The sequence below is a fragment of the Chrysoperla carnea genome, chromosome 5, assembly GCF_905475395.1.
Source record: "Chrysoperla carnea chromosome 5, inChrCarn1.1, whole genome shotgun sequence".
In the NCBI taxonomy this organism is placed as follows: Eukaryota; Metazoa; Arthropoda; class Insecta; order Neuroptera; family Chrysopidae; genus Chrysoperla; species Chrysoperla carnea.
Genome location: NC_058341.1, coordinates 31794604 through 31819160, shown reverse-complemented (window position 1 = coordinate 31819160; position 24557 = coordinate 31794604). Strand labels below are relative to the sequence as shown.

At 29.0% G+C, this 24557-nt stretch overlaps 2 protein-coding genes across 2 annotated transcripts in view; both read right to left on the bottom strand.

The window, feature by feature from the left end:
• Positions 1-5077, bottom strand: part of LOC123301104 (rabphilin-3A) — a 35656-nt gene extending 30579 nt beyond the window's left edge. The window contains exon 1 of the mRNA XM_044883834.1: positions 4954-5077. Coding sequence (XP_044739769.1) covers positions 4954-5033 — 80 coding nt within the window. The 5' untranslated portion in view covers positions 5034-5077. The remainder of the gene's footprint in view (positions 1-4953) is intronic.
• A 12919-nt stretch (positions 5078-17996) lies between these two features.
• Positions 17997-22153, bottom strand: LOC123299829 (zinc finger protein 41-like). The gene is made up of 7 exons (XM_044882211.1): positions 22128-22153; positions 21478-21696; positions 20592-20776; positions 20234-20387; positions 19574-19865; positions 18932-19149; positions 17997-18493 (listed from the first exon to the last, which is right to left on the bottom strand). The coding sequence occupies exons 2-7, from the start codon at positions 21586-21588 to the stop codon at positions 18002-18004; spliced, it is 1452 nt and encodes a 483-aa protein (XP_044738146.1). The 5' UTR covers positions 21589-21696; positions 22128-22153; the 3' UTR covers positions 17997-18001.
• Between the last annotated feature and the right edge of the window lie 2404 nt (positions 22154-24557).

Here is a 24557-nt window from a genome sequence, read left to right as displayed (position 1 = left end):
CAGTTACATTTATCGCTATAATATTTGTTTATTTATTTACAAATTATGATTTTTTCATATTTTTTTCTTGGCAATTTATAAGTAATAACCAATAAAATCCATTAGTCATAGCAAAAACAATTTTGGATATTAATGATGACTATGTATTATACCGAGTATGATTTAGGAGATGGGTGAGTACGATTTAGGAAACCTGTTCGTGGATGTTAAAATCGTACTTTTATAAAAACGATAATACGAATACGAAAATATTGAAAATAATTGATTATAAATAAATTATTTGCTCGAGAACTGATAAACAAATGAATAATGTATCATTTAATACAAATAAAAATTAAAAAATTCAATCAGATAGATGAACTGACTCTTTAAAGTTCGACACATATTGCAATAACATAAGAATATACATTATATATAAATAAGCTTCAGAAAATTGACTGCCATAGGGAATATTGAACAATTATTCTAACAAGAAGAAATTTTCTACAAAAGAAGCGTATCTAATCGTCATGGTTGCAAAATAAATCCTTCCTTAGAAACTAGAAAATGAAAAACACATTTGTTTTTCTTATCTTAGATTACCATAACTTTCTTCAACATAATTTTAACATAGTTTCATAAATGCATAGAATGTTAAAGTAATTTTTATAGTTTTTCCAATCTGTTGAAAACAGAGCCATCTGTCTCATCTTATAATCGAACTAAACATAAAATTTCCGCTCTGCTTTAAGAATCTTCTTTTTAACAATTCGGACTGGATTATAATAATTTATTATGGAGCTTGAATAAAATTCTTTACAATTACAATAAAAAATTAAAAACAATTGCTGTCATTTTCAAACCGTCGTCTGTATAGCAAACAAATGATTTTAATGGTTATGCACGATTATAAAAACAAATAATTTTTCTTAACTCACGCAGGATAAGAACTGTTTTTCTGCACTGTTTTCCGTGCGACAAATACTGTTTTGCCATACTCTAATGCATCAAATTTAATTGTCGTACACAAATTATCGTTTTCGGGGGGAGACAAGTAAAATTTGACGCCTTAAGGTGGAAGTATGAATTGCGAAATTCGTTCGCCCCAGAATTGCGAAATTCGATCTTTCGGTCGGAAATTTTATAATAGCCAATAAATGTCTGGCATTTAGTTACATTTTTGCGAGTTTCTAGGGAAAGGGTTAGCTCCCCTCTCCTTGCCATTGCACGTAAAATTTTGCAGAAAGAACGTTATGAGATGCTTAAACCCGCATCCATAAAGTAAAATGGTGTATGCAACACGTGTGAATTGTTACACACACACAAGTCGTAAATGGATAATTAACTGCAATTGTTATACAATATACTAATATACCTTCATTTATTGATTTTAATGTTTTATTAACATATAATAATAATTAAACATATTGTTCACGATCATTACAGAATATCGGGACAACCGGATCAAAACTGGATTTTCCTAGTATCATGTTACCTTGTAAAAACCCCAATAACTAAAGGAATAAAATAATAGTACACAAGTTTCTACGGTGAAATTTCGCCCAGACATATTTGAGTTTACATACTGTGATTTGTTGGCGTATCTAGCTGATAGATACGCTAATTTAGTTATATTGTATTGGCGTATGAATATGCAACTAACATTACTTCCAAATTTGATAAATTTAGATTTTCGAGTCTCTAGGTTCCCTTAAGGTGACCTTAAGGGACAAATAACTTTTTTAGTAATTGAATTAACACGTTCAATAATAGTTAGTTGATTGGTTGTTTTTCTTCATATCCAATTTAGGAAATTGAGTGATTAAAGTGATTAAGAGTGAAAACAAATTTCAGTAAATAACTTTTTACAGTTACTTCAAACTTTTAAAAACATTTCTCAAATCCATCAATTTCCAAATTATTTTCTGCCATCTTAAAATACATAAAAACGCATTTAGGAAAATTACGGAAATAGACTTGTTGACTAAATTTTTTTATCACTTCAGGTGAAAAATTCTCACTCCACGGGTAGAAAAGTGAAGTTGGTTTTTGAAAATCTTTAAGAATACACAAAATATGAACGCTTAAAATTCCTAATTAAACAAAGAGGATAATATAGATTAGTGACGTTATTGCTCGATATCATCATAGAGATACATATAAAATACATATAAAGCTTTGTTTTGCTAAAAGGAGCTGGTTAACAATCTTTGAATGATTATAACTTCTTCGTGTTTTAATCAATTTTAATTTCACTTTCAAATTTTGTCATGGTATTAAGCCTAATTTTATTTTAAGATGGTAAACAAAATTTTAAAATTAACAGGTTTTGTTCTTAGTACCCCATTTCTCTACTCCACCCTGCATTCGCAATAAATAGTTTGTCCCATAATTACCGAATTAATGTCCGCACAAGTTTTGAGAAATCATCATTAATCGATTCGCGTCTATTTCCGTAGGCTATTTACCCTATTCACAACAAACATCCAAGTACTACTGGAATAAATCATTTAAACAAACTAACAAACAAATATACATTCACAATTATTATATAAGTACAAATTGTCAACAAAGTTATAAATGTATTTGTTTTATTTAATTATTTTCGTGATTTTCATGTAACTGGCTTAAATTTTCTCAAAATAACGAAGATACAATATTTATTTAAAGAATGTAAACAATGTGTTGACATAAACAATTTGTTTATCTACGAATATTAAGAACAAAAATTACAGTATGATGAAAATTTAAACAATTTCTAAGTAGGTATAGTTGTGTTTACACATAGCTTGTATTTATAAAAATTATACACGTAAGACATAAAATCTATCCACGTAGGTATGAATGTAATGAAATTGTTCAATATTCAATTAAATTTTCACACACTTCCGCACGTCGGAATGATCGGAAATTTTGCAGGTGTTTAATTTAACCAATGGAAATAAGATTATAGTACCATCATCCTGAGTCTCGATAAATCAAACGTCAAGGGAAATGCACAAAATTTGTGAGTTAATGAGTTTTCGACTTAAAAAGCAGGTAATTCGAGATACAGAGGATTCTATTGCTAATATTTCGCCTAACTAACTACGACTTAACGAGATTCGAGTTATATGTTATGACCAAAAAGTGTGGTTTTTTATTTAATAGTTATGACCAAAAAGTAAATCTCAAAGATAGGACTTTTGACCAATCTTCAAAGCTTCCCAGGATTTATATTTGGATCTTTTGGTTTTGGTAATACCTGTGGAATCCTTTAACTTTGGAAGAGATTTGCGGCCAAAGAACAGTTGAACTTGAACATTAGAGGTGGTTTTTGGCAAATCTTCTAAGCTTTCCGGGTTTTAGATCTGCGTCTCTCAATTTTGGTCGAATTCGATAAGACAGGAAGAAATTTTTGAAGTTCCGAAAGTATCAGGCGGCTATTAAGTTGTCCAAAAAATGTGAGAAACATAGCTTTATATCCGTTAACGACATTCTAACGAAGTGTTACTGGACAATAGGCTATATAACAGCTGTTGTAAACATTTTAATGAAAAGTTGCACATTTTCTTTCTCTTTCAATTTAGGACGTAACTTGTTGCCAACTCAGTTTCCTAACATTTGTTGCAATTCTCTTTTTTTCTTTACGCTTTACAATAAGTTTCAAAAGCTGTTTTATAATAAGTTATGTGTTGCTGATTATATATGTATGGAGTGTATAAACACGAGTTTAGTAGATACGTATTTCGTTTCTAAGAATTTTCAACAAATTAAACTTCTCTTCTTATGTAGAAAAGTTACCTTGAATATTGTAGTTTTGAATCAATATATACAGGGTGTATTTTTTAAGTTGGCATATGCTTGAAATTCGATAAATAAATTTAATCGACGAAAAATGTTAGTTTCAAATGCACACGTCTTATATCGGCATCGAATCCCATCTAACTTTTCAGATTCAATTAAAACCTCACTCTGATTCATAACAGACAAACATTGGATGAACTAGAAGGTTGTTCTAAATTAGAAAGTTGTTCTTTATAAATACGCAAACATTTTTTGCTTGAAACATTTTTTTGTAAAGCGAATAGTTTAGACAGTAATTGATAACAAAAATCTAGCGTTTTGTGCGTTTGTTCATTCAATTTGAACAAAAATGATCTTTTCGAAGAGTGTCTAGATTTCGCAGAAACAATTATATTAAATAATAACTTTGATTCGAAAAAACAATTTTGCGTATAAAATGTGCATTTGTATTCCTCAAAAGATACTCTTCGATTTTTTTAAATATATATGAGTTATATGTTTATATTTAATTAGGAATAATAAATTGTCTTAAAAGTTTTAATACAGCATAATAAAAAAATCCGACTCCGTTGAATAAAATCTGACAAGAAAGTCCAGTAGGTAGTTTACATAGCGACTTAAACAGTCGGAGCCCATTAAAATCTTCACCGACACAAACCTTCTCAATAATGGACCCCGCCTGTTAACGCAGTCGAGTTTTTGATTTCTTTAATTACTTATTTTTTCATCTTTGATAACGGAATCCTAATAGGTAATAGAAACATTATAAAACTAAATTGTTTGCTTCTTCCCATCGCTTCCGCCTTATTCGTATACATTACCTATTAACTTTTTTATTCAATAATTTAAAAAGCATTTGATTGATTTTTGTCTAAATAAAGTAAACAAAAAAATATCTATATAAAGTAAACTAATTTTTTCATAACGATTCATATTTAAATTCTTTTCTACAAAAATCAACAACAAAATTTTATTATTGGTCACTAAATAAAAATTAAATAAAAAATCATGGATTAAAAATCAATATAAAATAATTAATTTTACGCAATATCAAATAAACAATAATTTAAATTAAATAATAATTAAATAAAACAACAAACTTATAGAAAAGTCAACAATATGTGTATTAAATTAAGAATCAATATATATAGACTTAAAACCAATATTTGTATATGATTTAACACTTACTTTGCTCTTAAAGCCAATTGTCGATCACTAGGACAAACAAACCGATCTCCCTTATTTCCACCACCACCAAAGTCAACCATGTTTTATTATTATAATAAAAAAAATAACAAAAACACTTCAAAAATTTTCCCGAACAATACGTTAAAAATAATGTAATACAAAATACGTAAAAATAATAAAATTTAAAGTGGTTTATTAATTAATTAAAAATAATTTTATTTAATTCAAACGAAAAAAAAAATGTAAAAATTAAAGTTTAAAGTTATTTTTTAAATATTTTTTGTTATTTTTTTTCTAAAGGGATTTTTATTTAATTAAATTTAAAATTTTTATTTGAAAGTTTTGTTAATTTATTTTAATTTTTTTTTTAATTTATAAAAATATTTATTTATATTTTTTTACATAATTTTTTTTATGTACATAATAAAATAATTTTAATACTATTATTTTTTTTTAAATATATATACAAAAACACATTCTACATAATATTAACTATATCTAGAATAATACCATTACAGTATCATTCTCTAACTATACATGGAATCAAACTGTAGCGAAAAGAGATATCGCCTGTTGCATATCACCATTACCACCGTCTGATGGTGAATCGAAGAGCGGGGCAGTTTTTCCCTTTCCACGCACACTCATTTCAAACACCCAATTTTCCTCACTCTTCGATTCCCTTTTATATATATATAATATATATATATAAAGTTACAATTTACACAGCCACGTCATTCAGAAATATTTCTATGTAGGGAAAATGCTATTTTATATATTTTTTTATCAATGAGCTTATTATTGTTTAAAAAATCGAAAGTATATATAATTTACATTCCAAACAGTATTTCGATAATATCTACGTGAAAAATCGATTAAAAAAGCACAAATATTTTTGGTATTTATTTTTTAAAATATTTGAAAATCTCCTGGCAAATCATTGTAAACAATAGCTTTTGGGAAAAAAAGTGAATAGCTAACTAATTCTATTCAAAATTTTGTTTACTTTAAAGTTTTTTAGTCAACTTCTACAATTAATAGTCATTTATAATTAAAAATATTAATTTTTTGTGGATGCAGTAGAAATTAACAACAAGTTTCAGTCCATAAGGCCCGACACGCGAAAAAAAAACAAGTTTGAAAGTTATTTGATTTTTTATTTATTCCAGTATTGAATTCAACCCGAGTTTAATACTGGAGTAAATTAATAATTTTTCAAGATATAAATTTCGCTGATATCATCGTATAATTTTCGGTGGAAGAGGCGGGAATTAAGTATATAGCAAAATCGCAGTTAGACAAAATATTCTCCAGAGTGGAAAATAAGGTACAAATAATTTCAACCGCAAAGCTAAACTTGACTTGCATTGGCGCAGGTTATCTTGATTATTTTAACTTGTATCATGTTTCATGAATGACACCAATACAGAATTGCTAAATCATACATTTGAATTTTTATATACCTACTAGATATATCTACCTATACTAAGATATATCTAAATTTTATTCATTTTTTTAGCAATTTTGAGCAAACCAACAATTAAATTTATGATTAACTTTACTTTATTATCGACAAGGAAAAGTTTGATTTTGAAGGTCAATGTGTTCCTAATATCTAAAACTGAAGTACCACTTAGTAGATGGGTGAGTCCCATTTATGTAACCGGTTGCTAAAATCTTACTTTTAGTTGCATTTTCGCTGTATATTAAATAATAGATAATCTCATTTGATTTTAAATAGTAAAACAGATTGAAGCACTACATCTTTAAAGTTAAGGAGTACAATCATGCCTCCTCTCCACTATAGTTTGTATAAATTTTTTTTTTTCTTTTAAAAGCTCTATGCTTTTGCCTTCTATGAAGATCAGAGATTTCTTTGTGTTTATTAAGAAAAAAAAGTTTATGATTAGCTAGGTTTTCAAAATTTTCAACTCAACCGTTTATTGAAAAATATAATGAATGGAGAAAAAAAGCACAGATGGAAAAGATAAACGTACCATGTATGAAAAAGGTTCACAAATATACTCTATACACAGTGAAAAAGCATTCATAGCATCATAATGTACATGGAGATAGTCACGTTTTAATTAACAACAATAGGTATCTTCTCTCTTCTAAAAGAGTAATATCACTCGACAGTCAGACTGATATCAATGACCTAGAAGCTAGAATGCTTATATAATACAAAGACATTTCATTTTACCGACAAAATTCAGTAGGTTTCACTGTTTTGTTAGTACTTTTAACTATATATAATTTAAAATTACTGTTTGTGCGAATTTCTCTAGAGAATTGACCATAAAAATTTTGTAATTTAACATTATATACTCTAAATTATTATGATTTACCAAGGGCAAAATACTTGAATAATATTAGAAATTAAGATAAATAAATCTTAAAATTAACGCTTTTCGAATTAGACGTGGAAAACCTCCCTTTCCAATTTCCTTAGAGTATGGTACAACTAAACTTCAACTATAATTTATTAATATGTTTGCAGGTTTTTGCATTTTATATCAAAAGCGTTTTGATATAGATTTGATCGGGAGACCTCCAAAATCGTGTAATCTCTCCCGACTCCTGAAATCAACATAAATTCTCAGGAGCTCAGTAAAAAATATATTTTTCGGTGATTTGTTTAATATTCAGGTCATTATTCATCAGGAAGCATATTTATTTAAATATTTAATTATGAAAAAACTGATTACCTACTCACAATATCAAAAATATCGAACAGTATTATAAATTCAGTTGTATAATTAGACTAATTTCACTATTCCAGATTTTCTGGTTTATCTCCCGATTTCGCGGAACTTTAAGGTGGCAACCTTAAGATAGCAATATTTAACTCCTTATAACTTGTTAATGTGACAGAAGAAATGATCATTTTCTAACAAAAATTTGGAATTTAATTTTATTGTATGGTCTTTCAGTTTTATATAGTATCAGTAGTATCAGTAGACTAGCTAAGTAAGTTAGATCAAATTGGTCTCCGTTCACCCCCAACCACGAATTATATCCAAAATAATGCAAAAAGACCTATTTTCAGGGTTAAATTAAAATTATACATAATAGAGATAGATTTCTGGGAGATTTTTATTGGAAATTTCCTCTTCTTCGGAATTTTTTTTTTTATTTTTTAAAATTAATATTTTATGAAATCTTGCAAAACACGAAATACATTTTTTTTCATCTTTAATTGTTCATAACGTTTGCAATTTTTTATGTAATAAAAAAGCTTTCCTATACTTTTCTCTCGTCATCACTCCGAATCCAAGAAGCTATTACACGTATTTTTACGACCATTTTCTCCATATTTCACCAATTTGAACTAGTCAACTATACTATTTAGACTTAAAGACATATTTATATTAAAAATGGTGAAAATGATGTAGAAAAGGCAATTTGTTTTTTCAATTCTTCTTGATTTTGTAAATTATCATTAAAAATTTCAAATACAATATTTGGACATGATAAAGGAAACAGTAACAATAGCTTTGTAATCGAATAACCTTAACAGAATTCATTTTAAAAACATACGCATAGTATTCCAATAAATATTTGATAAGTTACATTTGTTACATTTTCAGTTTGATGGTATATAGGTACATTTCATTTCAAAGGAATGATGATACTTGTAACAAAATAAACGACCATCTCCGAAACATTTTCATTCAGTTTGAGTGAGTATAATATAAAGTGAGGTGTAGCATAAACCGTGTAGACAGTTTTCTTTATCTAAAATACCCACGTAACGTATAAAGAAACGTAGGTATATTGATCTTAAGTAAACTAAGCATTTCTTTAACGTTTTAAAATCAAGAAGGAAATTTTCGAGGAATAAAAGAGAAGAATTATGAATAAACAAACATATGTTTCCAGACAAAATTCTTCCCGACCATAACAGGCAATTAGATCAAAAATGGTAATAAATTATAGAGGAGCATTGTTGTGTGCCAGAAATTGCCAATAGAGCAGTCTCTAATCCGAAAAATGGTCATCCTACTCCGATAATTTTCATTCATATTTACTTCAAAATATAAAGAGCTCAAATTCGACCGCCTCTTATATGAATACAAAACTGAAATTCTTCTTAATAATTTGCTTATGGGGGATAGTCACTTTAACTTTAATTTGAAATGGATTCTAAAAAAGGTCGAAAATACCTTTCTCTAAAAAAAATTATTTAATCACTGGTCGACAAAATTTGATTTTTTTTTGTAGTATTGATGCGATAGATTATTTCGTATAGTTTTCGGGGAGCTGAATTCGAATTCTACTTCAGAGTTTTTTAATACCTAAGGTTTTCGAAATATTTTTACCTAAAAAAAGGGAAAAGTTCGTTTAATTCGTTTCTCATATGGAAACACATACTTTTTTGAATCTTTCCGATATCGATATTCCGGTATTACGACTAGTATAAATATTTGGTGTAATTGAAATAATTGATTAATTCTACTCAAATAATACTTCGAATTTAGGCCGTATTAAGGGGCGAATTTCTCGAAAACGTGACGTGCTGAAACAATTTTGCAGTCAGATTCGTATTCAGCACGTTAAAAGCCTTTCAAAAAGTGTACTGTTGTTTCTGGTTTAAAATAAAATAAATGAAAATTATCGTAGAAGGTCAGAAATATATTTTTACGAAATTGATATTGGTTGCGTTTAGATCAGAGGCTCGACTCTTTTTTCAGGCTAAGGATCGGTCAAAAATTCTCTGTTGGGTGTTTAAGCACAGTCATTTCTAAAACGAAACATTAAATTGGATCAGGAGTGAACAAAAATAAACTAATATTTAATAATATTAAAGAATGTTAACTGCGCTTCCACCAGAATTATATGAATTATTTATATTATAAAATCGTTAATCCTGAAGATCCTAATCAGAATAATCTGACAAACTAATTAAAATATTGTATTGTTCTTAAGAAGTATACGAAGTTTCAATTCAATTTGGCGTTTTTAATTTAATTAATCAATTCAGTTTGGAAGTAGGTAAAATCGCGTTCAAAAATTCCGTCACATAGATATATACCAAGCTAATAAAAGCTTGCTAAAAAGTGCTCCAAATACCTACAATCAATTTTAAGGTAAAAAGCATCAACCCAATATTTCTTTCTGTGGGTATATATTGTGTATTTAATACTAAAATATCACGATTTTATTTTTACACATTCAATTTGATTTGAGTTAGGAGTTGGTTTCATGTTACATCTCTGGGGACAAATGTTTCCTATCGACTATATATAATTTCATTAATAAAATACTTACAGGTGTATAGCGTCGTTTTTCTATCCATAAATATGATCCGAGAGACGTACGGAAAAATGTGTACGAGATGGCTACGTTGAAATTTTATAAATTAAGGCTTTTGTGATCAAGCCAATACCCCCCCCCCCTTCGAGTAGAATCACTTTTACATTAATTTTTTCCTAAAAATCATACGTTAAAGAAATTCTCAATCGAATTGTTTAGAATGGGACAGAATATTTTCTTAAAATTAATAAGGGTCGAAACACAGAACTCTGTTTGATCATGAAATAGAGTTTTTGAAGTGCTCTCCTAATTGTTGATTAGTGTTTTTTAACTTCCCCAAAATTGGAACTAAAATTTCTGCTTCAATTTCTTCTGTTTCTATTTATATTTTGAAAAATATAAATTTTTCAAGTCATCTATTTATTTAAATAATCGGGTAAAATTTTCTAAAATTTTCAGAATTGATTTATACTTAGACCAACTCTAAAATTGCCCTGGCGCTCGTGAATGCTTAAGAGACCTAGAAGGTCAAGGTATGAATATAAGGTGCCTAAATATAATAAAATTCTTCCTTTAATACGACCAATTTTGGTTTGAAATATTTTTCTATATTTAGCTTATCTTATAAGAACTAGATTTCATTACAAGGTGGGGATGTATGGTTTTAAATAAATTGTGTACTATAAATGCTGTCACTCAAGTTTTAATTTAACTTTTTATTTGACATGAACAAATGCGCTTTTATTCTTATATATAAAGTAATTAAAAATTCTATGAAAAATTTCGTATTTGAAGAATACGTAGGACGTGTTATAATAAAAATGACAACTAGGTATTAAAACAAAAAATTAATCGGTGACATTGTTTAACAAATTTTTAAAAAAAAATTAAAACAAACAATTGACTGAATTAATTGTTGAAATGTGATATGTATACACACAATATAGATTACGAAATCGTTTGTTTTTTTACGTCATGTAAGTAAAAAAAGATAGCCACTCTTAGAGAGCCACATATATATATATATATATATATAGACACACATAGCTGATATTCCCATATAATACATACTATATAATTTTCGCTTAATTTGCACTCTCACGAATAAACAGTGATTTTTACGAAAGATTGGTTCAAACAAAAGTTGTTTATTTTTTTAAAAGAATTATTTCTTGTATTTAACGGATTCAAATTCCAATTGACCTATGTTGCTCATTTACGAAAACAATAGCACTATTTACGTCCTGAGCACGCTATAAAAATTTCAGGTTGATATCATTTTTCATTTTTGAGCTATCGTACTGTCGGACGGACGGACAGGCAACCGAAAATGGCCTAATTAAGTGATTTTATGAACATCTATACCAAAGAAATTGTTCGTAGCATCAATATTATTAAGCGTTCCAAACTTGGGACTAAACTTAGTATACCTTACTAATATATTACATATACACATGGTATAATTAGTATCATGTTTAAAATTTAAAGTTCATTAATGATGGCGAGTAAAATATACTTTTTTGTCGAAAAATTTTCAATAATAGCTTTTAATTCGCTTGTAAGTTTCTCAATTTTCTATATTAACGAAGTTACTATTGCCAGCAAGAAGACTGGTAAGAAAAAATAATTTCATGCGATCGAATCAAATGCTATAAAGCCAGGCCGAAAACCTCCTTGGGGGCTTTAAGAAATAAAGAGGAGTGTATGAACGACCGAAGAAGTATAAAGAAGGCTCAAAATAATTGACCAACAACGTGGACGGGTAACAGCTAGCTTATATATAAAAATAACATAAAAATTCTTAAAGAACAATTAATTGTATTTTGATTACCATTGTGCATTGATTCCTGAAGGAATATTAATAGAAAATCCATTTCTCACAATACAAAGTGTATGTATATATATTATATACATATATTGTATATAGTATTTATTTGTTGGCATGATATTTCACTTTATATAACATAAAAGAACACCCGTCTAGCATACATATAGCCTGTTGCTCCATGATCAAACCTCACATAAAGATTATAACCCATCAAAACCATACAGATTGTATAAACACACGTTAGGTATACAGAATGTTCGATTTACATCTAGGTATATAAATATCACGAGTATGACAGAGTACATGTGTTAACCAATACATCTAAGTAAGAGGAATTATAGGTGTTATATGAAATTGCAAAAGTGACTTGTATCGTGGCTTATCTGTTGTAGTTCATCTATTCAACTAAGAAACTCCCACTCTCTAAGCGTCTTACAACTATCTCAACGCATATCGAAGCTTCAACACATGTATATAATATCTCTTACTTAGATGCATTGCTTAACGCATGTATTCTCTCATACTCGTGATATTTATATGCCTAGATGTAAATTGAACATTCTGTTATATGCATCAGAAGAGTTCTTATGGACGTATAATGTGTATATCAAAAATAATACTATTTTAATTTTGTTTTAATTGAACCAGAAAACTTAGATCGAATTCAAAACTCGTATAAGATGTATGCCTTTGAAATAAACAATTTTCGTTTGAACACCCTGTATATAATAATATATCAATTCATTGCTCTTCCACGGTCCATGAATTTTGGGACACCTGTGTATAAGGTGTATCGTATAATACAATACAATCAATGCACAATTTAACTTAATTTTAATAACATTCCAACGTTCCATAAAAAAGTGCTATAAAAGCAAGTTCGAAAATTCCAACCATAATAGGGAGGTAGAAGGGATACAACATTATTAATTTTCAGTGGCATTAGCGTCTCATGGATCGCCCTGTTTAAATTTAAAGACAAAATTCCACTCTTAAGGGGGTTGGGTAGATACTAAAATTAAGGGAGAAAATTCTTCGTTTTTAATCAAAATTGATTAAAAAACGAAGAAGTTTTAAGCAATGCATTCAAAGGTTGTTCATCTTCTTTCAGCAAAACAAAATTTTATATCTAATCTCTATGGCGATACCCACGTATGACGTCACTAGTGGGTAACTTCCTCTTTGTTTATTTAGGAATTTTAAACGCTCATAACTTGCATACTGGTAAAGATTTTTTCTATTCGTGAAAAGAGAATTCTTCATCTGAAGTTGTCTCTCTTATTTTAAATTAAAAACATATACATGGTAGAAAATTATAAAAACGGCGTTAACTCTATTAATACACAACGAATATTAGTAAATTTAATTACCAATTTATTCATTTTTTCCTCCGATTAACTAAGTAGGTAATTAACTATTTGTCTTATCATTTAATATTTATTAAATTTCCTTATTGAAAATCCTTATTAAATTTTCTGTATTCGGATGAACTGAGCTCTCGGCTACTTTACTTTCCTATCTCCATGTATACTACACCTCACGCATCTTAAAGAGAAATAAATTGTAGGTATGTGAGGCGCTAAGGCCACCTGAATGCTTGCAAGCGCTATATTCGGCAAAACGCAGCCATTGTTTCTAGTCGAAAATGTATATACATTCACTTTTAATTCACAGCTATATACGATATTAAACTAACTAGACTATTACTCAGTCCATACAAGAAAATACATTTATATGACGTCATGCGTCGATAAAACACAGAACGGCGCCAATCTCCCGTTGTCTGCAACAAGTTTAACAATCCTTCCATTAAAGAAATTTTTATTTATCAATTGTATGTATGGGTTTGGAGAAATTGTGCATATGTGGTGAACTTCATAAAACCAATCAAATACTTGGTTTAGGGTAGAAATTTGGGGGCCTTTGATCAAGATATTGTTAATAAAAAAAAAACATACAAAGTTATCAATTATTTATTTTGAAAAAATTGGCAAGTTTTCAGCGCCTTTTTATGCCATTTTACGCCACTGAACCCCATTAGGTTATACCTCGTGGTTTTGATGGTAGAGAGTCATTTATCTCCTGTTGATAATAAAATAGTTTTTTAAGAATATCTTTGTATTAGACCATGATCGATCCTAGTAATTCCGTTTCTCAAACCGTAATTCCGTTTACCAAAAGTATAAGGAAAGGATATATTGTTCGATGCTAAATATATGTGTATATTAGCTGTAATCCATCGGCAGGAAATCCCCACATACCAATTTTCTCGGTTCTAGCCCAAAGAGTTTGAACTGTGTGTTGATATGTCAGTCAGTCAGTTTTCTTTAATATACCATAAATAGAATACAACATTTTCCCACCCACTTCATTGGACCGCGTGCAGATTATGTATTTTAAAAAAATGGAGTTGATTTTTAGTTCTATATTAATAAATATTTATTTTTATGAATAGAAAAAATTCGATGCCAATTTAAATACTACCAAGTGAAAACAAACCATTGACTGAGTTAATTATTGAAATACCATGTATAGACAGTGTTGATTAGGCAATCGTTTTTCTTTTATGTCATGTAAGTAAAGAAGATAGCCACACATACATACATGTCACACGAATATAACTGATATTCCCATATAACACGTACTATATAATTTGCGCCCTCGCGGGTAAACAGTGATGTTTACGAAAAAATGTTGCAAACAAAAGTTGTTTATTTAGAGGAATATTTAAACTATTGTTCTATATCTAACGGTTTACAAGATGGGTTGTACGAGCCCAAGACTCAATTGACTTATGCTGCTCATTTACGAACTCCAACTCAGTTTTTACGTCCTAAGGACGCTATAAATATTCCAGTTTGATACTGTCTATCGCTTTTCGGTTTTGAGTTATCGTGTTTATAGGCAGACAACCGGAAATGGATTAATTAAATGATTTTATGAACACCTATATCAAAATTTTGTTTATAGGATCAATATTTTAAGCGTTACAAACTTGGGACTAAACTTTGTATACCTTGATATATTGCATATATACATGGTATAAAAATATGAAATATAACAGAGGACAAAAAATTTAGTAGATATTTTATAGAACGGTAACTTTTAGTATTTGTGTATCAAATATTCAATTCTATGATATTTTATATTACGCTTTATTTAGAAATCTGGAAAAAAATTTCCATGTTTCTATCTTCAATTGGTTTTCCTCGACTTTTTCTGTCGATATATCTTTATACAGGTATACCTTTATAAGCATTGCTTCAAATATTTCGCACAACGATAAAATATAAGAAAAAGTTTCAGATTTTCGATTTATAAAGAGTCATTCGTAACATACTGCTTGTGAGAAAAATAATTACAATTCTCTTTTGTAAATATTATAAACGACATGAAGTTAAAAAAACCGTAATAATATTAAAAATTTGGCAACGTTGAACTGTATTTGTCTATAGTCTATACAATTACTTTCATGAGGTTTCCATATACAAACTTGCATACCCTGTTTTACCACCTTAGGAGTTAAATTTTCAAAAATCTTACATCGCAAAAGGAGTGACTTTGCTTAATTTCAAGACAATCGAGTGCATAGTTTTAGAGATCTCGTGATGAATTAGTGAGTATCAGTGGTATTTCGCTTATATATATGTAGAAGAAATGGAGGTAAAAACAAAAAGTTAAAAAAAATACCAAAGAAAATAAAAACAATTATATAACATATAATGAATATACCTGCCATCATTCACCCTTAGGGAAACTACCTGAAAAATGAAAGACAGAAAAAAAAAACATTTTATTGTTATTTTATATCTTATCGAGAATAGCAGAGTAGGTACTCCGTGCTACCGTCACCTACCAATGTACAACTGCTACTGATTATTTTTGAAATATAATAAACAAAATAATATTATGTACCTAGAATACCACATACATATATCCCGGTTTATACATATGTTATGGTATCCTGGTTTCCTGTGACGTTGAATTTAACCTTCAACAGGATGTTACACACATATAAACAAACAATTTATATTATTAAATCAACTTCGGTTTGGTAAGGGTATATGGAAAAAATTGTGTTTTGTTTTCTATTATCTTTAATTCCCGGCCTTGCCCGGGTAAGTTCTTGAAAACTTTTTGAAACATTTGGTCGTGTTTGTTGTAAATATATTATAAAATATTTTGAAACATTTTAAGAATTCTCATAATAAACTAATAGTGACATTAAATTATCTATCACCATTAGCCGTTACACGGAAACTTCGCTGGAAAATTTCAATTTTATTAAACCTTCTTTACATTTCCTAAACTATGGCAGGTCAAAGTGATTCATTTTCTCGGTTCGTCTTTTGGAAAGTACATTCAAGAATGAGGGAAAATTTTCGAGGCTTCTGTGCGGCTAAAATATCAAAAAAAATTGCCTGCATTTTTGGAAACAGTTTCGATTTTCTCAGATTCACCAAGCTGCCTGAATGAATACTATGGCAGAAGCTAGCAACAGGAAATGATAAGCCTATGTGATCAAATAACAAATGTTCAAATAAGAACTTGATTTTATAGCGTGGTAGTTTCCTGAGTTTTACAATCGAAAGTACGAAAATGGAAGAACCCAAAAACATTTGCGTAAAGTGCACAAATGGCCAAATAAGACTGAGGCCCCGAAAAATGCCAAATCATTTTTTGATGTTATCCACGCAGTTCACTCGTAAATTTTATCTCATTTTATTCAACATGAGTAAAAATTTCCTGAGCTCGAAACTTAAGTAGTGGATCTAGACAAATCGTAATAGCTTCATCTAAACAAATTTTTAGCTTTGAAAAAATAATTCCAGAAAATTAATTATAATTCTTTGCCTACCATTCGGCGGGATTCGAATCCGCAGCCTCTTAATTCCAAGTATTCATTCATCGCTTTTTAGGCCGCTGATATACTTGAGTAGTAATAAGTTATAATAACTTGATTACCAGAAATTGATTAATATACAGACCCCTTGTGAAGGACGTCAACCAGATTAAATTATTTAAAAAAAACCCTGGATACTAATAAAAAATATCTGTTTAAAAAACCAATTTCATAGCATCGAGCATCATATTAAATATTATTCCAAGAATTTTAGAAAATTGTGTTAATTTTATTAGGCCAATAACTATTATTTATTTATTTATTATTAAAGATTTACAATGTAGGTAAAATGCTGTATCGTACGTACGTACATTAAAATACCCTTGACCTACATTTAAAAACATTGACCTATTTTTTAAGCTCCAGCAACAGATTGGTCTATTTATATACACATGTTTGTCGCAAAACTGTATATACCATGCTTTTTAGGGTACCGTACTCGAAGAGTGTTCTACGAGATACTTTACTAGGGCTCCGGTGTCTGTCTGTCAGCGATGATTTATTTGAATGTAAAACTCCTGGAATCACAAAATAAAAAACCGGGCAAAAGTATTTAATAAAAAGTACATAGTGTTATATAAAACCGGTCAAGTACGAGTTTTGGATTCCGTACTTTGTTTTTTTTTTTACAAAGTATACAAATAAAAAGTCCGTCGTGTTATATCTTGTACGATGGTACGAAACCCTTCGTGTACGAGTCTGGCTCACACTTTACCAAATTATTTCACTACGAAATAAAGAGATTCCTGTTATGCACAATGCCGTTAAAATCGAAATTATTGGGTTTTACACAGTAAGGTATCGAAAATTTTCCTCTCTTCAAAGGGATCTGTCAAACCTTTAATATATGGATTTTTTCTTAATAAGTTCGTTATATAAAGATAATAAAAAGAGCTATTTTGGAATGGGTTTAAAGCAGCACAAGGCTAAAGATTTTTTCATTGGTTCATGATGTTCATCTTAGGTAAAAAATTAAAAACAGAAAATTAAATAGAATATTTTAATTTTAATTTCGTAAATTAACAATATTGTAATATGAATAATAATTTTTTTAAATTCTATTAAATACTTTCACTATCGTAATCATCAACTATTTCTTCCTTAATATTAACTTCCAAGAATTTATCTACATTAACAATAGTTTCTGGCTTTTTAGGATCAGGTAATTTAACATCATTTGTCTCCACCACATATCGAATTGGTTTCTTAACTTGTCGACTTTTTGTTGCAGTTAATGTGTTTCCAAATTCAATATCATTAATATCTTTAACAATTTCCTTTTTTCTTCGCTTATTATTCGTTTTTTTAGCTTTGATATCTTTATTACCTTTTTGTTTTTGTGGTGATGGTATATTACCTGGTTTAATATCGCTAAACACGATATTCACCGAATTTGAGTCCTTTTCCAAGCACGTTGTTAGTAGTTTTTCAACATCTTCGGAAGACAATTGTTTGAAATACTTTCCAACTTCTTCATTTGATATTTTATGATCTTCACGTAAATGATCGATAATACTTTCATTCGATGCATAAGCAGCTTCGCATAATAAACACTAAAATTTTTCACAAAATAAGAAATAAATTATCGAAAGACAACGTTTATTATTCTAAAATTTTAGGTCTGAAATTTAAAAAAGGATAAAGTAGCAGACAAGACCGTGCGCACGGGGCGAGGCTGATGATGGTTAAACACATTAACAACGACGAATGAACACTCCTTTTCAAAAAACCGTATTTTTTAAATATCGATTCTTTTGTTGCAGTTAGCAATCCTCATTTGGGGGGAAGGTTAAAAGACTACTTAGACTGCAATTCTTGCAATAATTTTTTGCGAAAACGTGAAAATTCAATAGTTTTTTGGAATTAACGATGGACCCATTAACCTAACTGAATTTAGTCCAGGCTTGATTTTGCTTCCGCTTTTTCCAATTATCCCAGACTAAATTAAGGATTTTGTTCGTTTAGTTTGCACTTTCTGTATACATACTCACTTTTATATGTTTGACACCAAAATGCGATAACGTATGTGAATTTAAATGATTTTGTGTAATAAATTTTTGATTACAAACTTGACATTTATAATTACAAGCCATTTCAACATGACTTGTTATAATATGTCGATGTAAATATCGTTCATCACTAAAACCTTCGTTACATTCACTACAAATTAACGTTTTTCCTTCTCCATTTTGCTTCTTTCCCAATTGTTCTGAAAGTAATCTTCAAATTAATTTTATAAACATCGCAGTAGGAGGAGTATCCAAACTTTATATATAGTCCTTATAATGTGATCAAATAAGGAAAAAAACAGATCCAGCCTCATCTTTACCTTTAAATTCACGTGAAAATAGACTTGTTCGGAATATATAAAAATAAGTAAGAGTATAAAAATAATGTATTAGTCAAAATAAAAATAGAACCGCCTCGAACTGAATTTATATCCATTTTGTCATTTTTGAATATCATAATGAAGTATTTTTATTATATTTCATGATTTTAATGTTTTTTACCTACATTTGGGTTACGATTTATTAAGTCGTGAAATTTGTCTAGTTGTGTCATGGTCTAGTTGTGATTTCTCAAAGTAGAAAGAAGATCCCCTGTTCTGAAATACTTTTAAATTATATATTTACCTCCAGTATGTGTTTTTAGATGATATTTCAATTTTTGTTTTTTACTATAGGTTTTTCCACAAAATGGACATGAGCATACTTCTTCACGAGTATGTACACGAACATGAGAATTGCATGCACCCTTATCACTAAATTTCTTTGGACACATTGGACATTGATATGGTTTTTCACCCGTATGAATACGAGTGTGTCGAATTAAATTTGAACGTTGAGTAAACGATCTTGAACAATGTTGACATTGATGTCGAGGTCCTGAATGTATTAAAATATGTTCGCTGTAAGTATCCTTTCGCTGAAAAATAGCATTTATTATATTAACTCAGATCCTAAAACTAATTTACATTTTTGACTAATTTTATATCAATTTTGCGCATTTAGCTGAATATTTCTTTAACGCAAGTTTTTTTAAATAATAACCCAAGCTCGTGAATGGCTTCATACAAAAAAATATACTCACGGGCTAAAAATGTACCGCTTAAGAAAATAAATATATATTTTATTTCTCTGCCTTGTTTTTAGCTACGGGCCACGGGTCGAACTAGTTATATACATATATATATATAAGTCAATAAGTGTAAATGTATATTAAAACCAGTGTCGGAGCTCCGGTTATCAATGACCTTCCGACACTGGGAAACGCCTTTATATTAATATACTTACAACAAATATTTTATGACAATATTCACATTCAAAACTATTGTTATTATGCAGTTGCTTGTGACCATATAAACCTGATTTACTATTAAAACCTTTCCCACATACAGAACAAATAAATGCTCGAATTCCAGAATGGACCATGGTATAATGCAACTTCCTAGAAATTAAAATACAGAAATCAAATATTGTATAAGTCGTTCAAAACAACCTATATATGTACAACATAAGAAAACAAGAGCGGGAAATCATAGACTTAGTGCAATGAATTTTAAAACAGTTTGAAAACGCTTAAGGCAGGTGAATACCTCAATTGTTAAAAAAAAAAACTACTTAAAATAATTTATTTAAATAAAATGTGTACCTTTTTTCAATAGTATCGAATCTTTCTGAACACAAACGACATCCAAAACCAATCCGTTCACCCGTATGTTTCATTCGATAATGAATTTTTGCTGACCTTTGACTACATAAATGTTTGCCACACATTTCACACGGTTTTGGTGTAAATACTACTAAATTTTTCTCTTTAGATTTTTTATGTTTTTCCTTAAAATATTTTGAGAAATTTAGTAAACAAATACAATATGATCGAGTTAATCATTCTTCATAAAACTCCCTGCTTGTCAACAAATAAGGTTGCCCCATATACCAAACTTTTGATTAGACTAACAAGACAAGTAAGGGGATCCCTAATTTTTGTCTTATAAAAAGTAAATTTTTGAATAAACAAAACAAGTAGGTATACAAAAATGTTGTAGTAAGCACGTTTTCGGAATTGGGATGATGAAAGTTTTTGAAGTTTTTTAATCACTTTAGGTGAGGAATTTTCACTGTACGGGCAGAAAAGCGAAGTTTAAGCGAAGCGAGGTTTTTTAAAATCTTTAGAAGTACGCAAAATATGAACGTATAAAAGTCCTAATTAAACAAAGAGGAAGATACTTTAAAAGTGACGTCATTGTTCAGTATTGTCATAGAGATTACATATAAAACTCTGTTTTATGCAAGAAAGAGGCAACAATCTTTGAATGCTAATTTATAACTTCTTCATTTTTTAGTCAATTTTAATTTAACTTTCAAATTTGATTATGGCATCAAATCTACTTTTATGTTTTTATGGGTTAAGTGGCAAAATCAATATTATCCATCTACCCAATTGTTTAAGTTGTCTGGTCAGGTACCGGAACGCCGTTATGGCTGAAATCGAGTCCTGTATAGCTATAACAAATCAATATTATTTTTTTAATCACCTTAATATGCATTTCGATCGCTGATTTAGTAGAATTCCAAAAAGTGCAATTATCATACGCGCACTTATAAATAACCAGTTCTGAATGTTGAGATGAAAAATGTTCTTTCATTGTTTGTAAATGAGGCAACAGAACATAACATTGTAAACATTTATATACTATTTTAGATAGATCGAATTTCTGTTCATGAGATTCTTCCACATGTTTACGTAAAGAGTACTGTAAAGAAAAACTATTTTCAAATTTTAGACACAATATTTTACAAATTATGCACTCGAAAATGATGAAGAAGTATTTTCGTATTTCTTTTGACGAGCCCTTTCATTTGGTATGTAACATAATATATTTGATACTGTTTGATATTGTTTTTTTTCTTCAAATTTACCTTCAAAATTAAATCAAAATTCGAATTAAACTATGAATGGGAGGTTATATTTTCTGTACCTTTTTTGAATCTGTATCGAAAAGTGAATTGTCCCGATTTAATAGAAACAGTTACAACTTCTTGATATTTGAAAGGCCTAAAATTAAATATTAAAGACTTAAAGAGGGGCTGTTACCAACTAAATTATGCTGTCAATTTTGCAGTATATTATTGCAGTGTGCATGTTTATCTCGAAATCCAAAAATAATTTTTTTAAATATTATACCTCTCGGCTAAAAACTTCATAACAAACAAAACATCTAACAAATAAATGTTCATTAAATTTGAAATGTTTTTTAATTTCATGAAAATTTCGATCCATTTGCTTCCAAAACAATTCATCACAAAAACGGCATTTATATCCAACATCAGCAGTCGCTAGATTTGTCTCGATTTCCTGACTATGTTCCATTTGTAAATGTCGTTGAATATGTTTCTTAAAACTCACAAGTGTACAAAACGGGCAATTAAGGTCGCCTTCTTTTAACCTGTGAGTATTATCTATATGTAATTCTAGTTCACTTTCATTTACAAAGCTTTTCAAGCAATCGTTGCATGATAAATTTGCATTGAAACCATGTTGAGCATGAATATGTTCCAATAAATCATTTTTGGAATTAAATTTAAATTCGCATAATTCACAAATTAAATCGGATGAATCATTTAATGGAATTAAGTCGTCATCAAAATCATCTAATGGCTCTTCTTTAATTTTTAAAAGTTGATCGTAATTTTCATCATCGCTATTTCCATCATAAATTGAACATTCTATATATTTTGGGTCAATATCTTCAAAAATACCACTATAAAAAATAAATTTTGAAATATTATTACAAATATGATAGTTTACGACGTGAAAAATCAGGATTTATGGTTTTGTTTTACAAAAAAGTATTATTATTTAATAGTAATAAGATTTTTTAGCTATAGCTAGAGTTGTTTAGCAAAATGTGACATAGAACCTGAAATTCGAACTAATTTATGATCTTTTGTTTAAGATTTTATTACGTTTTAATTCTTTTCATCATCGAATTCGTGTAATTAATTGATTTTTTGCCTCAGTTTTAATGCAAGTAATATAATGTCATTTGGAATGTGGTCTGAGTCGCATTTCATTGCTTGATCCGTTCGCTAGCCGTTCCTCTAGCTATCTGTTGTGTAGATTACTCTTAGATCAACTATATCATTTTAAAAAAAGAGAAAATTACCCTATTTCTATGTCTTTATTATTTTCGTCTTCATCATGACTAGGAACATGCTCTTCTGAATTCGATTTTGGTTCAATTTTGTTTGTTGAAAATGGATTCGATTGATTATAACTCACAATTGTTTTTAATATAATCGAATGTTGTTCGTTGAAATGCGAATACAAACCATCAACGTTTTGCATCAGGTCTGTGATGTTTTGTTCGCACAAAGAACAAACGATAATTCTATTATTGTTCAACAATGTCTCCTGAAATAATAGATCAGTGTCGAATATTTCTGCAAGATCCTTAACTGAATGTTCGTTAATTAAATGTACAATATATTTGTTTTGATCCGCGTGAACGCATACTTCACAAAATTTACACGCTATAACATCGTGGAATTTTTTATAATGTACGTCAAGTTCACGTTCATTAATACTAACAATATTTTCGCATCCAAGATCACAACGAAAAGATCTATGTTCCAGCTCTTTATGCGTATGTAAATGCGTAGAGTTGTCGAACGTTTCAAAACAATAATGACAAGCGAATTTTTTCATGCAGTAAACTTGATGAAATATTAGTGGGACTTTTGAGTTGGCACATATTGAACATTCCTCAGTTGGTTCTGATTTTACTTCAGCTAAAAAGAAAATTATCCAATTAATAAAAGTCTAAATATTCTAACACGCAAATTCGAGAGTAAAACGTTACCAGCTGCCAGTCTATCTATCTGCACAGATAGATATCGGTTAAAAGATAGATATCTGATAAAAAACCCAAAAGTGAATTAATTTATATCAGACGGATAATTAATTTATAAATTTAACTTACTAAAAAGTAATTTCAAAACATGCAAAACAAGAATGAGAAAAATTTTTTTGTGGGGTCTTTTGCAGAGTATTTTTTTAAATACATTATTTTTTATATTAAATAAAAACCAAAACGGTGGTGAAAATATAGATATTTTTCAACTATTGCTGATGTCATTCATGGCTAGCAAAAAACCGTGAAGAAAGCCTTTATGAAATATGATGAGAAATAAAACGGAAATTACAATATTACATTGGCATATATAAAACTGATGATTATTACCTGTTTTTAACGTTATTTTTTTCATTGGAACCACCTCATCTATGCTACCATTTAATTCCAATTCGATTTCCTCGTATTGAATAACATTTATAAAAGAATTTGCAGTTATTTTATGATGCATACGAAAATGACCATAAACATCTTTCTTTGGTCGAATTTTATTACACATACGACATCGAAAATTCCATTTTTCATCAAACCATTGATCGATAATTAATAAATTCTCATTCTGATTGTATTCATCGTACACATTATGTTTACGATTAATGTGGGTCGTGTAACAAGCTTGTGGTTGAATTAAAAGATTACAAAATCGGCATGACATTGTATTGTGTGCGGATTTGTAATGCATCTCAAGTATTTGTAAATCA